Source organism: Mytilus trossulus, chromosome 8 (genome assembly GCF_036588685.1).
Source record: "Mytilus trossulus isolate FHL-02 chromosome 8, PNRI_Mtr1.1.1.hap1, whole genome shotgun sequence".
Taxonomy (NCBI): Eukaryota; Metazoa; Mollusca; class Bivalvia; order Mytilida; family Mytilidae; genus Mytilus; species Mytilus trossulus.
This window is the reverse complement of record NC_086380.1, coordinates 18,486,964-18,504,433: the sequence shown is the minus strand read 5'-3', so window position 1 is coordinate 18,504,433 and position 17,470 is coordinate 18,486,964. Positions and strand designations below refer to the sequence as shown.

General features: G+C 32.9%; 1 protein-coding gene across 1 annotated transcript; it reads right to left on the bottom strand.

Moving 5' to 3' along the window:
• Positions 1-8,756: 8,756 nt before the first annotated feature.
• Positions 8,757-12,936, bottom strand: LOC134727416 (putative amidohydrolase YtcJ). Its single transcript, XM_063591798.1, has 2 exons — positions 12,693-12,936; positions 8,757-10,255 (listed from the first exon to the last, which is right to left on the bottom strand). Exons 1-2 carry the CDS (start codon positions 12,934-12,936, stop codon positions 8,757-8,759), a joined length of 1,743 nt encoding a protein of 580 aa, XP_063447868.1.
• Between the last annotated feature and the right edge of the window lie 4,534 nt (positions 12,937-17,470).

The window sequence follows — 17,470 nt, the reverse complement described above, 5'->3', positions numbered from 1 at the left end:
AAAAACCCTCCCCCTTTTTTTTTTTACAAAATACTCAATAACTCAAAAAATAAATTTTGAATCATCACCAAAAAGTATACAGATATTAAGATTAATATAACTAAGAAGTATTTAAAGTTTTAAGCCATAGTCAAGAATCGTTTTTGAGATACGGTGCGACATGTGAAAAAAACACACCCCTGTTTTAGTTACAAAGAGCTGTAACTCAAAAAGTTTTAATCTTATTTTCACAAAAAAGTATACAGATCATTTGACCACCATAAGCAACAACAATCTTAAGTTTCATGAAATTTTGATAAGTCGTTCTCAAGTTACGGTGCGACATATTTACGCCGGACAGACGGACAGACGGACGGACACCGGATATTTGTATACCATAATACGTTCCGTCAAAATTTTGACGGGCGTATAAAAAGTAAATATTCCAAGATATTTCTCTTAAATATTCAAACAATTGTCAAGAAAACTTGCTGATTTATTGCATTTATAAAAATATATAAACGAGCACTCGCACCTGCAAAGTGAAAAGGTGTAAATATAAGTTGCAATAACTTGTTTCCCAATTTACTATAAATATTATAAAAAAAGTTCCTGTCATACTGTAGGACATTCAACAAGTACATGTCATACTACTGTAGGACATTCAACAAGAACCTACTATACCAATAGGACATTCAACAAGAACCTGTCATACTGTAGGACATTCAACAAATACCTATCATACTGTAGGACATTCAACAAGAACCTACTATACCAATATGATATCCAACAAGTACCTGTCATACTGTAGGAAATTCAACAAGAACATACTACACCAATATGACATTCAACAAGTACCTAACATACGGTAGGACATTCAACAAGAACCTACTATACTGTAGGACATTCAACAAGTACCTTTCATACTGTAGGACTTTCAACAACAACCTACTATACCATTAGGACATTCAACAAGTACCTACTATACCATTAGGACATTCAACAAGTACCTAACCTACGGTAGGACATTCAACAAGTACCTAACATACGGTAGGACATCCAACAAGTACCTGTCATACTGTAGGACATTCAACAAGTATATGTCATACTGTAGGACATTCAACAAGAGCCTAATATACCAATAGGACATTCAACAAGAACCTGTCATACTGTAGGACATTCAACAAGTACCTATCATACTGTAGGGCATTCAACAAGAACCTACTATACCAATAGGATATCAAACAAATACACGTCATGCTGTAGGACATTCAACAAGTACCTAACATACGGTAGGACATCCAACAAGTACCTGTCATACTGTAGGACATTCAAGAAGTATATGTCATACTGTAGGACATTCAACAAGTATATGTCATATTGGAGGACATTCAACAAGTATATGTCATACTGTAGGACATTCAACAAGAGCCTAATATGCCAATAGAACATTCAAAAAGAACCTACTATACCAATATGACATTCAACAAGTACCTAACATACGGTAGGACATTCAACAAGAACCTACTATACTGTAGGACATTCAACAAGTACCTTTCATACTGTAGGACTTTCAACAAGAACCTACTATACCAATAGGATATCCAACAAGTACCTGTCATACTGTAGGACATTCAACAACAACCTACTATACCATTAGGACATTCAACAAGTACCTACTATACCATTAGGACATTCAACAAGTACCTAACCTACGGTAGGACATTCAACAAGTACCTAACATACGGTAGGACATCCAACAAGTACCTGTCATACTGTAGGACATTCAACAAGAACCTGTCATACTGTAGGACATTCAACAAGTAGCTATTATACTGTAGGACATTCAACAGGAACCTAATATACCAATAGGATATCCAACAAGTACCTGTCATACTGTATGACATTCAACAAGTACCTCACATACTCTAGGACTTCCAACAAGTACCTATTATACTGTAGGACATTCAACAAGTAGCTATTATACTGTAGGACATTCAACAGGAACCTACTATACCAAGAGGATATCCAACAAGTACCTGTCATACTGTAGGACATTCAACAAGTACCTATCATACTGTAGGACATTCAACAAGAACCTACTACACCAATATGACATTCAACAAGTACCTAACATACGGTAGGACATTCAACAAGAACCTACTATACTGTAGGACATTCAACAAGTACCTTTCATACTGTAGGACTTTCAACAAGAACCTACTATACCAATAGGATATCCAACAAGTACCTGTCATACTGTAGGACATTCAACAACAACCTACTATACCATTAGGACATTAAACAAGTACCTACTATACCATTAGGACATTCAACAAGTACCTAACCTACGGTAGGACATTCAACAAGTACATAACATACGGTAGGACATCCAACAAGTACCTGTCATACTGTAGGACATTCAACAAGAACCTGTCATACTGTAGGACATTCAACAAGTAGCTATTATACTGTAGGACATTCAACAGGAACCTAATATACCAATAGGACATTCAACAAGAACCTGTCATACTGTAGGACATTCAACAAGTACCTTTCATACTGTTGGACATTCAACAAGAACCTACTATACCATTAGGACATTCAACAAGTACCGAACATACTGTAGGACATTCAACAAGAACCTACTATAATGTAGGACATTCAACAAGAACATTCTATACCAATAGGATATCCAACAAGTACCTAACATACTGTAGTACATTCAACAAGTACCTATCATACTGTAGGATATTCAACAAGGACTTACTATACCATTAGGACATTCAACAAGTACCTGCTTTACCTATAGGACATTCAACAAACAACTGATATAACTAAATGAAATTCAACAAGTACCTACTACGATATTTTGTCATGAAATAAGCAATTTATACATAGTATTAGAAATGAATTATTTCTGTGCCCTGGTTGGCACCTAATTCCTAAACAGTTAGGGCCATAACCGCCAAAATGCATCCCAACCTTCCTTTTCCGGTATGGAACCTTATGGTACAATTTCAGAAAGATCTATACACTTACACACAAGTTAGTGTCTGGAAACTCAAAAAATGCTTATTTGGACCGCTTTTTAGGTCCTTTTAAAATTCTTAAACTTGTGACCATAACCCCCAAAATCAATCACAACCGTTTGAAGGAACTGAATTCGATTCAAATTAGGCCGTGTTCACACCAAACGCCGTGTACAGTAAACATGTTTACATTTGGTTTAATGAACTGTACACTAGTTTCACATAAGATTTGTCCACATCTATACACCTTGTTTAGTTACCTGTATTTAAGATTTGTTCACACTTGTAAACTATATGTCATTTAAATGTTCATTACGTAGAAACCGAATTCAAACTTTCAAACAACTTTTCTAGCAGTAAGGGAACGACCATTTGACTTTAAAAAAAAGGGGGATGGATTTTTCCACAATTTGATTAAAAAAAAATTGGGTTATACAGATGATTAGAATGAAAAAATATTCTGAATCCAAAGTTTCCCCATACATTATAGTGTTAAATATTGAATTGCTATCATCGAAATAAATATTAACTTTCGCGCGAGAAAAAAATCGGACTCAGACCCCCCCCCCCTTGTTTTTAAAGTAAAGTGGTTGCTCCTTTAAGAAAGTAATTCTGGATGATTTGCAGTAGTTTAAAGATGTCTCGACTACGCATTAAAAAAAAGGCTGCATCAGCTTGCTTATAGACAGAGAAAAAGAATTGCGATTTAAAGGATCAGTACATTTCTATCTTTTCTGTTTGTTTCAAATGATATTTTTTCTACAAGTTTTTCTTTGGCAAAAGAAGAGGGTAATAAATTTTTTTTTATTTCTAATTGTATTTTAACGGATCAGAGATTCTACACAAACAACGAGTACCCTCACCCTTTTTCAGTAATGCATTAATGAGTGAATCGTTGTTTGAAAAAAATACCAGTGGCAAATATTTCTGTCAAGTGTGTACGTCCAGCCGATATGGGAAGCACAGGCACTTGTTTCTGTCAATATATGGTTTACTATCCATACCAGTACAAAAAAACATATATTGACAGAAACAAGTGCCTGTGATGGGAAGACCTTTTCTAATAAATTATGTGTTCGGCAAAGATGATGGATGAGTCTTGATAAGGGGCTAATAAGGCTACGTAAAGTGTTTTATAACAAATAAATATATCAAGTTTAGACAAATATTTCTGTAAAGAACTTTATTAATAAGTGTTATAAGTATCAATTTTATATAAAAATCGTTTCTTTTTTTACGTATAAATGAAAAAATTACAGTTCGGAATGCCTAGTTTTGTGTACACTGAACCTACACAAGGCCTACATCGACTATCGACTGCATGTAGGCAAAACATGATTTAAACTACATGTAAACATTGAGTGTTATCAATGAGAACGTAATTATGTTTAGTTTATGTGTGAGTTACACTAACATAACACCGAGTTTAGGTCAATGTGAACACGGCCTTAGTTTCTTCTAGTTGTCTGCCCATAGACCGTTATGAGTTTGGGATATAGTCATTCAGTACGATTGGGACGACTCGACTAGACGTGTTTCTCAGCTGATTTTTTTTTATCTTGCTTATGTGAATTTATTTGATGTTAATATACAAAATGTTTAACAGATTAAAGACACCACTTTTATACATTGTAGCTAACATTTTGAAATAAAAAATATGATACAAATCACTAAAAAATGAATAACACATGTACTGCATGTTTGAAAATATATAGTGTGCAGCAAAAACAATTCAGAATGCAGGGAAAATTAAGCTGTAAGTTATGTTATTCATTTTTTAGTGATTTGTATCATATTTTTTTTTTTATTTTAACTTATACAGATTGTATTGTGGGAGTAGGTGTCAGAATTGTATGGATGGCAACTCTGTCTTTTTAAACAGCTTAACAATCGTAACTTTGAAAACGCGACTTTTAATATGTGTCTAATGACTTTATTTCTTGTCATTAAGCAGATCATAATAAGTAAGCACAAGTACATGTCAAGATGGGCTAAAGACTTAATGTTTTCACTGTTAATCTTAAACTGTGTATTTGCAGAAAAGAAATGTCTTCACTGGGGACTCTAGAGCTAAAACCTGTAGTCTTCAGTTTAGCAGGGACTTAACTCTTTAGGTCTTTTTATGTCATTTTTGCACACAGGATCTAAACGACACAGCAAGTGCAGGGAAGCTATGCTTCCAAAACGACATGGTAAAAAGTTGAATATAAAAGGTCACCAACTTTAAATTGTGTTGGACTGAAAGACCTTAAAACGTAGCCCTTACCTATCATGCTTTTACTCTTCCAATCCTGTGTTTAAGTCTAGTAATACCCCTTTGTCATGGACTTGCTTGTAAAAAGAAATGGACATTAGAAAATGCCTGTGCCAAGTAAGGAATATGACAGTTGTTATTCGTTTGTTGGACGTGTTAGAGCTTTTGAATATGACGATAACTTTTCTTGCTTACCTCTGAATTTCGTATTGGGACGATATTTGGTCGGAATTTAGTGTGGCGTCTATTTCGAATTCGCTGTTGTATATATTATAAAGTAACAAATTATAGTGCTATATTATCTGTGCTTTGTGTTTCAACTGTTTTTATGATTGTTGTTTTTTAGTTTCTCCTGGATATAGTCAGGGGAGTCATTTACAAATAATTTTTACAATTGCTCTTATTTTATTCTGTTTAACCCAGTCACTATTGCTCTTATTTTATTCTGTTTAACCCAGTCACAATAATTTATTGCTCTTATTTTATTCTGTTTGACCCAGTCACTATTGCTCTTATTTTATTCTGTTTAACCCAGTCACTATTGCTCTTATTTTATTCTGTTTAACCCACTCATAATTGCTCGTATTTTATTCTGTTTAACCCAGTCACAATGCCCCTCTTAATGTGTCTGTCGGAAGTCACAAAAAACTTATGACTTAGATTGATCGTAAGTCACGAACAATTCAGTATACATGAGATCAACCGTAGTCGTAAGTTTTTTTTGGTCGTTTGTTCATACATGTTTTACGTAAATTGTATCAATATGAATAATGCCGTTCGTATTCTCGTTTGAACTGTCACGTTTTTTATGTCGGGACTTTGTATAGCTTATTATACGGTTTGTGTTTTTCTCACCGTTGAAGGCCGTTAAAGACCTACAGTTGTAGCAAACATTAATATATTTGTCTTTGTCATTTGAACTCAGGTGGATATATTTTTCTCATTTGCAATCAAATCTTCTTATTCTTATATAGTTAGTTGAATTTGCTTATCGTATTTTCTGTCTTGTATCAAATAAAAACACTTGGACCAAGATTTTTTTAATCCAACCAAAGAGAAGAATACCATTCATTTCTTTATACTGATTCGCAGTTCGCTTTATTTTTGTACTTTTCCTTGCATATTTTTCTGAAAATAATTATTTTTGATTTTAAATGCTCCTATTAAACTCTGGGTTTCTTCCTCAATTGTTTCTATGTTAGGAGTATGAAGTAATGTTTAATCAACGCAATTCTTCCACATCAATGGTTTCAATTAGGGTGTAGATATGATATGTCCTGCCCACAGCAACATGACGGTCAAACGTGGTTTTTTTTTTGTTAGAGAGTCAACGAAATGGGAGATAAAACTATCACGAGTTAGATGATCGTTACAGTGGTATTTGTTTTCATAGATTACCATGGATTCTTATTTTCTTTTATATAACAACAGACGTACGTTCTCCTTTTCCTTGAATGACAGAATGCGTACTTATATAAACTACAAAACGGATGCCACATGTAAAACATGATTTGCTTATCCGTTTGATGGACATAATTATAAAGATCGTCCTCGTGATTTTTTGTTTTTATTCCTTCATTGCCAAATTAACATTAATGTAAGACATGCCCTTATAAATACAATTAAAACCCATAATCCTAGTTTTGAAGACCTATACTGCAGTGTTTTATTGCCAGTTTTTATTTTATCGATTTTTCCTTTTTGATGAATACAAGTGTATGATATGAAACCCGAAAAAGAAATTAAGGTAAACGATTACCGATGATACTGACGAGTGAGCGAACGCATGTTTACATCTCCAGACCACTGACAGAACGCGACGTGTCCGAACCTGTGTGTCTTGCCTTTTTGAGAATTTATAATAAGTGTGATCGACATCACTTCCTGGCCGGAATAATATCTCCGACTAAATTCTTTGATACATAGTTTATCTATATTAAAATAAATACAAAACACCATGTTTTTATTAATTTACATTAACCGGACTTTCAAATCGTACTTTCGTGTTAATTTGACCTGTTGATTTGTTAAATGTTTAATCATTTTAAGTTCTAACCGTCGTCGCTCTATTTTTTATGTATACCAGCTCTGTTTTGTATGACTATAAACTTTATCTGTTGCTCTCGTACTATGAACAACAAAATATTTTTTTTTGCAAAAAAATATTCATTACTGTATACCTTCCAACAATATGATTTCATTTGCCTGTGTACGTTATTGTGTCTAGCGGCATGTTGTCCAATGGTACAACTGCCATATTCCTGACTTTGTACAGACATTTTCTTGTGTAAAAAATGGTGGATTAAACCTTGTTTTATTGCTAGATCATTTCAATTGATATCTTATAGTGTGTCTTTCTGTGTTGTGACGTTACACTATTGATTCGGGTAAGGGTGAAGGTTGATACCTATTCAAACGTTTAAACCAGCTGCATTTGTTTGCACCGGTCTTATGTCAGGAATCTTATGTTCTGTTGTTTTTGTTTGTTGATATGGTTCTTAAATGTTTCTCGTTCTTTTTTATATATAGATAGATAGATCGTTGGTTTTCCTGTTTGAATGGTTTTACAGTATCTATTTTAGGGACCCTTTATAGCTTACTGTTTGGTTGGAGCCGAACCTCCATGTTGAATACTGTGCTGTAAACTATAATGGTTTACTTTCAAAATTGGACTAAGATGGCGAGTTGTCTCATTTTCACCCATACCACATCTTCTTATATCTATTAAACTCAGCGTGTCTTGGATAAATATACCGTATACCATAGACTTGTGGTTATTTTAACTGCTTCGTTTTATCGCAAAATACTGACTCTATTATTGTCAAATATTAAATGAAATGTCTTTCCTGAAAACTAGCATTTGTTTAGCGATTATTTAATATTTGATTCGCTTCTAGAATAGGGAGTAAACTAAGTTATCGCTATTTTGTGTCTTTTTCCTTTGATCTTTTTTTGGGATAATTTTCATATCATGCTTCTCGCTTGAGATGGAAAAAAATATTGCTAAAAACTAAGGAGGCCACGTGGCGTTGCTAACGAAATTGACATTGAAATTGACATCGTCGTCATAGGTAAAATAGCGATAAACAGATTATCATTGGTCATCTCAACTCGATTGCTATTCTCACTTTCGCTGTTCCAGCTCAAGCGAGAAAATCAATCTCGTTGAGATAATCAACGATAATCTATAAGTATACGCTGACGAAATAGTATTTTTATCTTTGGAGAGGATGCTTATGATAAGAGTCCACAATCTGATGATGACTGTTACAAAAAAAATGTAATATATAATAGTCCTTGAATCTTTGGTGTCATTTTAACAATTCAGTGCAAAGTTTACAATATATTTGAATGATATGTTAACAAATAAAGGTAAATTCTTTGAAGTCCGTTTATTATACTAAAAAAAAGAAGCAATAGATTATTATATTTAAAAAAAAATTAGACAGGTATATAAAACTGTCATGTCATTTTTGCATAATTAAAATTATTTATTTTTTGTCCAACTGATAAATAGTTTGTCCTTGCAACACGGTCTGCACGACCTTCGTGGAACCGATTTCGTGAACTGGAATTTTAAGAATGTCCTTATTAACAACAACAAAATCAGCAGCCATACCACGACCTAAATAGCCAACTTCATTCTCCTGTCGCATTGCATAAGCTGCGTTTATTGTTCTCATTTCTATAGCAGATTTAACAGAAACTGACTGCTGATCCCTCTGTGTGGCATGCTGAATACTTATAAACGGGTTAAGACTACTAACATCCCAGTCGCTACTTAATGTCACGACGGCACCTGTATCAGCAACGCTTTTTACTGGTATGAAATCTTTTGCTCTATCTTCACCAACAGAATGTATAATCGGGGCTCTTGTTTCTCCCGGTAGGGTAAATTCACCAGTAACCTGGAAGTCAGCAATCACACCGAGTTCCTTGAATCTGGGAATATCACGTTTGTTTACAATCTCCAGATGAGTCATGCGATGACGGCTACCATTTATTTCTTTTGTTTTTTCAATTGCATTTAAAACCTCTTGCACGCCCCGGTCACCTATAGCATGTATATGAAAGTCAAACTTTGGTAGTTGTTCGAAGTATTTTTGCAATCTATCCTGTGTAAAATAATTCATGCCAATATTATCCACTAGACCAGGTAAATGTAGATTTTTTGCATACGGTTCCAACATGGCAGCAGTTGTACTATCTACTATTCCATCTGAATATACTTTTATTTCGTTGATTTTAAGAAAGCATTTGTTGCTGTTATAATCATTAGTGTGCAAATCTTTCAACTTTTGAATTTGCTCTGTATCATGCATACTAGGATATGCCCAAAGCCCTAAAACAGTTCGAACGGTTAATTCGTTATTATCACATACCCTTTTCCAAGTAGTGTGATGGTTTCGTTTCCAGTAAGTTCTGGCGTCGCATATGGATGTGATTCCGTTCTTTTTAAGTTCCCATAAAGCATTACTTAAAGCATCGTAGTTTGCAGCGTCTTGGTTACCAAACGATACAATAGCTATGTCCATAATTTCATTCCCAGCGTTTTCAAATAATATACCATTCGGTTCACCAGTTTCTAAATCTTTCATAATTATACCACCGGGATTATTTTTAGTGTCTTTCGTGATTCTCGCCTTTTTAAGAGCCATTGAATTAACCCATACAGAATGAGATGTTTCATCCATAAGAATGACTGGATGAGTATTTATAATTTCGTCAATTATCTCCTTTGGTGGTCTTCCTTCATTTTCAATATGGTCCAAAATGAATTCAATCGAATGACCGTGACCTAAAATCCAACCAGGTGCATCATTGGTCGGTTTACATTGTGAAATTGCATACTTAATGTCTTCGGGAGGTGTCTGCTTTGGAATTGAACATCCTCCACCGAGCTTTGTCATAGCCTCTAGAGGGTGCATATGTACATCATGGAATCCGGGAAGTACTGTTTTCCCTTTTAAATCAAATGTCTTGCTCAGTTCTGAAACAGATAGGTTGTATCAAATTGAGAATTAAAATGGAGATAATGGATAATGATACAAGTATTTATAATTTACATTAATATTATATTGAATAGGCAGCCTCTGATAAAGATTGATTGGTAATTCATGTAAGGATAAAAAATTTGATTTAAACTTGTTTCTACAATAATTTATGTTTTGAGGCTTATACGTACTTTGTGTTTAGTGTGGATTGAATCTCAATGTTTAGCTTACTGTCCGTAAAACAAATATAAATGTATGAACATTAATCAAACTCTGTGTAGCCTGTTGTACCTTAGGTTAAGAAAGAACAGAACACATAGGATATCACAAACATTTTCTCATTGTACATCAACTTTGCAGACGTTCTTTATTTACATAAATAGTTTATGTTAGATATGTTCTGCTTTTTATTTAGGTTGTCCATCTTATCGCTATTGTGTGCTTTTTTCCTTTGATTTTTTTTTATAATTTTCATATCATGATACTCGCTTGAGATGGAAAAATTATCGCTAGAATCTAAGATGATACGTAGCGTTGCTAATGAAATTCACATGAAAGTGACAACATCGTCATAGGTAAAATAACGATCAACAGATTATTATTGGTCAACTCAACTCGATTGCTTTTCTCGCTTTCGCCGTGACCGGCTCAATCGAGAAAATCAATCTCGTTGAGATAACCAACGATAACCTATAAACATTACCATTATTACCTATTTATTATATAACTCAGTTAGTACCTGTGTAATAGTCCATCGCATCCCCATTATTACCGATATATTATATAATTCAGTTAGTACCTGTGTAATAGTCCATCGCATCCCCATTATTACCGATATATTATATAATTCAGTTAGTACCTGTGTAATAGTCCATCACATCCCCATTGTTACCTGTTTATTATATAATTCAGTTAGTACCTGTGTAATAGTCCATCGCATCACCATTATTACCTATTTATTATATAATTCAGTTAGTACCTGCGTAATAGTCCATCACATCCCCATTGTTACCTATTTATTATATAATTCAGTTAGTACCTGTGTAATAGTCCATCACATCCATATTGTTACCTATTTATTATATAATTCAGTTAGTACCTGTGTAATAGTCCATCACATCCCCATTGTTACCTATTTATTATATAATTCAGTTAGTACCTGTGTAATAGTCCATCACATCCCCATTGTTACCTATTTATTAAATAATTCAGTTAGTACCTGTGTAATAGTCCATCGCATCACCATTATTACCTATTTATTATATAATTCAGTTAGTACCTGTGTAATAGTCCATCACATCCCCATTGTTACCTATTTATTATATAATTCAGTTAGTACCTGTGTAATAGTCCATCACATCCCCATTGTTACCGATATATTATATAATTCAGTTAGTACCTGTGTAATAGTCCATCACATCACCCTTACTACCGATATATTATATAATTCAGTAAGTACCTGTGTAATAGTCCATCACATCACCATTATTACCTATTTATCATATAATTCAGTTGGTACCTGTATAATAGTCCATTGCATCCCCATTGTTACCTATTTATTATATAATTCAGTTAGTACCTGTGTAATAGTCCATCACATCCCCATTGTTACCTATTTATTATATAATTCAGTAAGTACCTGTGTAATATAGTCCATCACATCCCAATTGTTACCTATTTATTATATAATTCAGTTAGTACCTGTGTAATAGTCCATCGCATCCCCATTGTTACCTATTTATTATATAATTCAGTTAGTACCTGTGTAATAATCCATCACATCACCATTATTACCGATATATTATAGAATTCAGTAAGTACCTGTGTAATAGTCCATCACATCACCATTATTACCGATATATTATATAATTCAGTAAGTACCTGTGTAACGTGTGTAATAGTCCATCACATCTCCATTATTACCGATATATTATATAATTCAGTTAGTACCTGTGTAATAATCCATCACATCACCATTATTACCGATATATTATAGAATTCAGTAAGTACCTGTGTAATAGTCCATCACATCACCATTATTACCGATATATTATATAATTCAGTTAGTTCCTGTGTAATAGTCCATCACATCTCTATGCATTATTACCGATATATTATATAACTCAGTTAGTACCTGTGTAAAAGTCCATCGCATCCCCATTATTACCGATATATTATATAATTCAGTTAGTACCTGTGTAATAGTCCATCGCATCCCCATTATTACCGATATATTATATAATTCAGTTAGTACCTGTGTAATAGTCCATCACATCACCATTATTACCTATTTATCATATAATTCAGTTGGTACCTGTGTAATTAAATCTCCATGCATTATTACCGAAATATTATATAAATTCAGTTAGTACCTGTGTAATAGTCCATCGCACCACCATTGTTACCGATATATTATATAAATTCAGTTAGTACCTGTCTTATAGTCCATCGCATCACCATTATTACCGATATATTCGATATAACCAGTGTGATAATTGACAACCATTGCCTGTACAGGATTGGAATGCCACGAATCAGCTTTAGGATCAACAGTATAAATTACACCGTTTGTGTAAATATTGAATCTTTCTAGATTCCTATAATATCTGCCATAAACCTCACTAAATGCTACAAGAACGTATATTAACTTGATGATGAGCTTTTCTGAATTCTCCATTGCTTCAAAGTATAACTTTAAAATTTTAATCTGACCTGAAAATAAAAACGAAATTTATGGGTTAATTTCTTCATAACTATCCCTACGGCTATCATTCTATCGTTGTATTTCTTTAATTGCAATAGTTGTATGTCCTCTACATGTCAAAACAAACTATTGAACACGTTAAATATTTTAATAATTAAAGAAAAGTTTTATTCTGTGGTAATGTATTCCCCCTTTTATAAGTTGAAAAGGTTATATTGTTTCCTTATTTCAAAACCGAAGCTTGCTTGTAGCGTCCATATATGTCCCAACTGTTAAGGGTTCGACCTCTGCGGTCGTATAAAGCTGCGCCATGTGGAGCGTTGGTTGTAACATGTACAACAATCAAACATCAACTCGCACCAAACTGAATGTAATTGAAAAACATCTAGAGGTCAATATAGTCTCAAACTATATACAAAAAAAAAATGAAAAAATATAGCGAATTTTGGGGAATTTATATTATTACATGCACATGCATTTAAAATATTTAACATATATTGTTTCTAATTTCCTAGTTTAAAGTTCCACCTACATTGTAGCTAATATTTTAGTAAACTTATTGATTGGATTTCATTGCTTGTCTATTAGAGGGATATTTGATTTTCATTGGTTGTAGATATGAAATCTTTTTTTATCATAAAGTCAGATTCGAAAATGACTTTGGGAATGAAGATGTAGTAAAGACCCAATGTCAGTTTTAGTCTTATATACTGAGCCAAAAAAGTTTAGCAACAAAAGTTTTATTTTATTACAAAATCATAACAACATACAATTTTGATAATAGAAAAAACATGTCAGAAGCAACATGAATGTTTAACACTCATATTCCCCCGTTTCTAAGCCTCATCTTTATATCGTTGATATGTCAAGTCACTGCACTATTATTGTCTATTTATTTACTAGTTTTGAATGTTTCTTCATCAGTTGACTAAAATTAGGTGGAGGTGTGTTCTTATTTCCAACAGATGGGCACTCAACCTATATCAATTTGTGCATGAAGTTGCTAGATACTGAATGATTATACCACAAGAAAGTTTGAACCTGTGCAGATATACTTAAAATACAATAAAAAAAAAAATATCTTTTTCAGGACTTCTGATTCGACCATGTAGTATAGCATGTTATTGAGATATGGTTTTGGTTGATGAATGTTCATGAAGGACCTGTAGTATAAAGTTTATCCCTGGATTTAGCTCTTTGTCTAAGTGTGCCATCAAAGTATTTTGCTTTGACCTCAGTTCGTTGTTATGCAATTCATTCTTTGTAAAATAAAGATTTGACAGACAAATCTCATGTACAAGGATTTGTCAAAGTAATATCACCTATATGTACAATGTAAGAAATAGGGAGATAAAAACATTCTATTTTAATTTGAACCAACGTTATATGTCCATTGACCAAATTTAAAAAAAAAAAGAACAAATTTACCTGACAATGCTACTCCCGCTACTAGCAATATGATGCTAGGTTGTTTTAATACACCTATTGCCTACTGATGACTCGGTCCTGAGTGTAAATGGTCCTTCAATTATGTTATAAAAAACTTATAAGGCCTATCTGGCCTAATCGATTTCTAAAACTATATTTCATTATACATGTTCAACATTTTTCATTCACTTGTTTTTCTTAGTTTGTGTGAATTAACATTGTTACAGTAAATGTTATAATTACTACACTTTCATATCACAACAAATACTGTATTGGTATATGTATCATTTATATTTGTATCCATATAACAAAAAAAATGAAAAGAAAATAATTTTGCAATACCTTTTGAATACTATAACTTTTTAGATATTTAGACATATTAAGACTAAAAAGTAGATGTTGATAATACCCACTTGACATGCTTGAAATTCTAGCAGATTACATTTGGAGCAGCTATGAGTCTTTGAAGCATGCTCACAAAGGTCCTTTTGGTGAAATTATTTTCATATTAGTCAATATTTTCTTTGCTTCGACCAGCTTTGAGGGAGATATTATCAAAGACTTGATACTTATCATCACATAAATTTACTTCCTAGCTCATCTAGCCCAAAGCATCATGTCAGACATTGTCATTACTACAAACCAATAAAGTATTCTAATCTGAGGAACAATTCGACATTTTAAATGATACTAACGTTTGTAACAAAGTCTATTTACGAACAACATCTGCATGCATTATTAAAAGTTCAAACAGGTTCATTAACGACTTATTAAACGATGTATTTTTCTACTTTTGTAGCGTTTAGAAAACAACAACAAACGCGACACAACGTTTACAAAATTTTGGTTAGAAGGAAATGCACTCATAATCTGAACTTACCTGTTAACTGCAATCCTACATTTGAAGTAAGCTATGATTTTCTGACCTTTTATATAGACACATATTTTAAAATATACTTATACTTTTAACATAAATTAGTACATTTCATATTTAATGTGTTTTCCAGTTTGGATTTATTAACCAAATCACTGCATTTTGATACAATCTGAATGAAATATTGAACTTTTCAGGTTCAAAAAGAATATAAAAAACCAAGCGGTATATGATTCAAACTGTTATGTGATGCAGGTGAACACTTTTAGTTATGTAATAAAATAGTTAAGTACTAAGAAAACCAAATCATTTACTTTCAAAGATTTCCGCTTTTGGCATTACACGGGTAAAATTTGACCGAAAATGCACTAGATTTTTTTTATTATTTTCTAGCACTTGAACCATTCAGCCTTTTATTGGCAGATCTCAAACAAAATCTACGTTATGATTTTATGTTCCCGACAAAGTTATATTCAATAAAACGCCTCATAAAATGCCTTGCGTTAATCAAGTTTTGCTTTTACGTTCTATCAACATATCTAGAAAATGTTTAAGTCAGACTTGTGTGTTGACAATTTTCCTCATATCAAGACATGATATTAAGAATAAAATTTAAACGATTGATATCCCATATTTTAAAATAACCATATAAAAAAGAAAATTTGTAACTCAAACTTCCTGCTTAATTTGTTCTTGTCATGGTATCTAGATTTGTGTAGACAAGTCACATGGTACAGATATATGTGAAATTATAAGCAATATATATTTGATGAGTTTTCATATATCTTACCAATCAACACTAAAAAGACATTCTTCATTGTCATATAAACGAGTCAGAAATAGTTTTAAATGATGTTTTGACATTTTGTTTTGAGCTTGTCTTGATGCTTTTGTACTTGTTCATCCTTGGATACCATATGGTTCTTAAATACGTTCTCCTTGATATTAACTTCTTTTTCATAGTTTTACTTGTGATAAACAATGTTAAATAAAGAGAATGCATAACAAAGTATAACAATAAGACTGAACTTCAAGGTTAATTCAAAAAGGACAACTCAAATGTTATCAACGGAATAAGTGAAAACCAACTGTTGTTGATTTAGTATAAGCATTTTCCAAAGAAAACAGTAGTTCAAACGTTGTTAATTGCTATCTAAACGTCCCATGGGTATGACCGTTCAAATTGAACTGAATAAATCTAACAAAGACACAAAAAGAGTAAACTGTAAACTGACAAATACGCCGATAAAACATATGTTTGCAGTTGTTAGTTCATACCATGTATGGTAGAATGTTTCTCGATACAGTACAAATTAAGAAAAACAAACACAGTTTCAAGGATGAACAAAAAAGAAACAACACTGTAACAACCTCTTTCATCCGAATCTTAAATTAACAGACACGTGAGCAGTTGTTCAACTTAAACGAAAAATACAAACAGAAAAACAACAGTACGGAAAACACAACATAGAGAACTAACAGTTCAACAGTAATCCCTCCAAAACTGGTAGCGATCTTAGGGGCTCCGTAAGGTTAGCAGATACTGCTGTTTATCAACCATTTGAGAAAAAGGAGACGTCATGTTTATCTTTATTACGCAGTGCAATATCTCACGATCTTTCAGACAACTAGGTAAAAAGTAAAATAAAAAACAAAATAACTGAATTCAGAGGAAAATCTAATCGGAAATTCCATAATCATATATAAGTGACACTCTCTTGTACAAGCATCATTTGCAAATCATATAACGCTATGGATACTGAATGTATCAAATCTGCAGTAACAGAAAGAACTATTTGTTATTGTACTAGAATATAGATTGTGAAGACGAAAGCAAAAAGTCAGAAGAGACTACTTTTTAGACTTTAGACACAATTCATACCCCAGTAGAACGTCATTCAAATATATGAAGATGACCCATTTTAATCACTAAGAAAAAACTGAATACAAATTAGAAGATACGGTCTGATTCACAACTCTCCCCAATAGACCAAAGTACAGAGAAGATTACCAAATGTAGATCACAATACGTTCTACAACAGTGAGATAACCCACTAACCCGAAATGACAAACGTAAAATAATTCAAATAAGAAGACTAACGGCCTGATAAGATAAAAGCCTGGCGCGATATGTTAATACATAGAAAATTTCGTTTAGTTTCGTTTTGCAATCTTCTTACCTCGGTCACATAATATTAAACAATT

Bases quoted from the DNA above. Each gene is read 5' to 3' on its own strand.
- LOC134727416 (XM_063591798.1), bottom strand. From the start codon at position 12,936: ATGGAGAATTCAGAAAAGCTCATCATCAAGTTAATATACGTTCTTGTA. The intron at 10,256-12,692 runs GTACTAACTGAA...TATCTGTTTCAG, and splicing joins TGCGATGGACTATAAGACAG to AACTGAGCAAGACATTTGAT.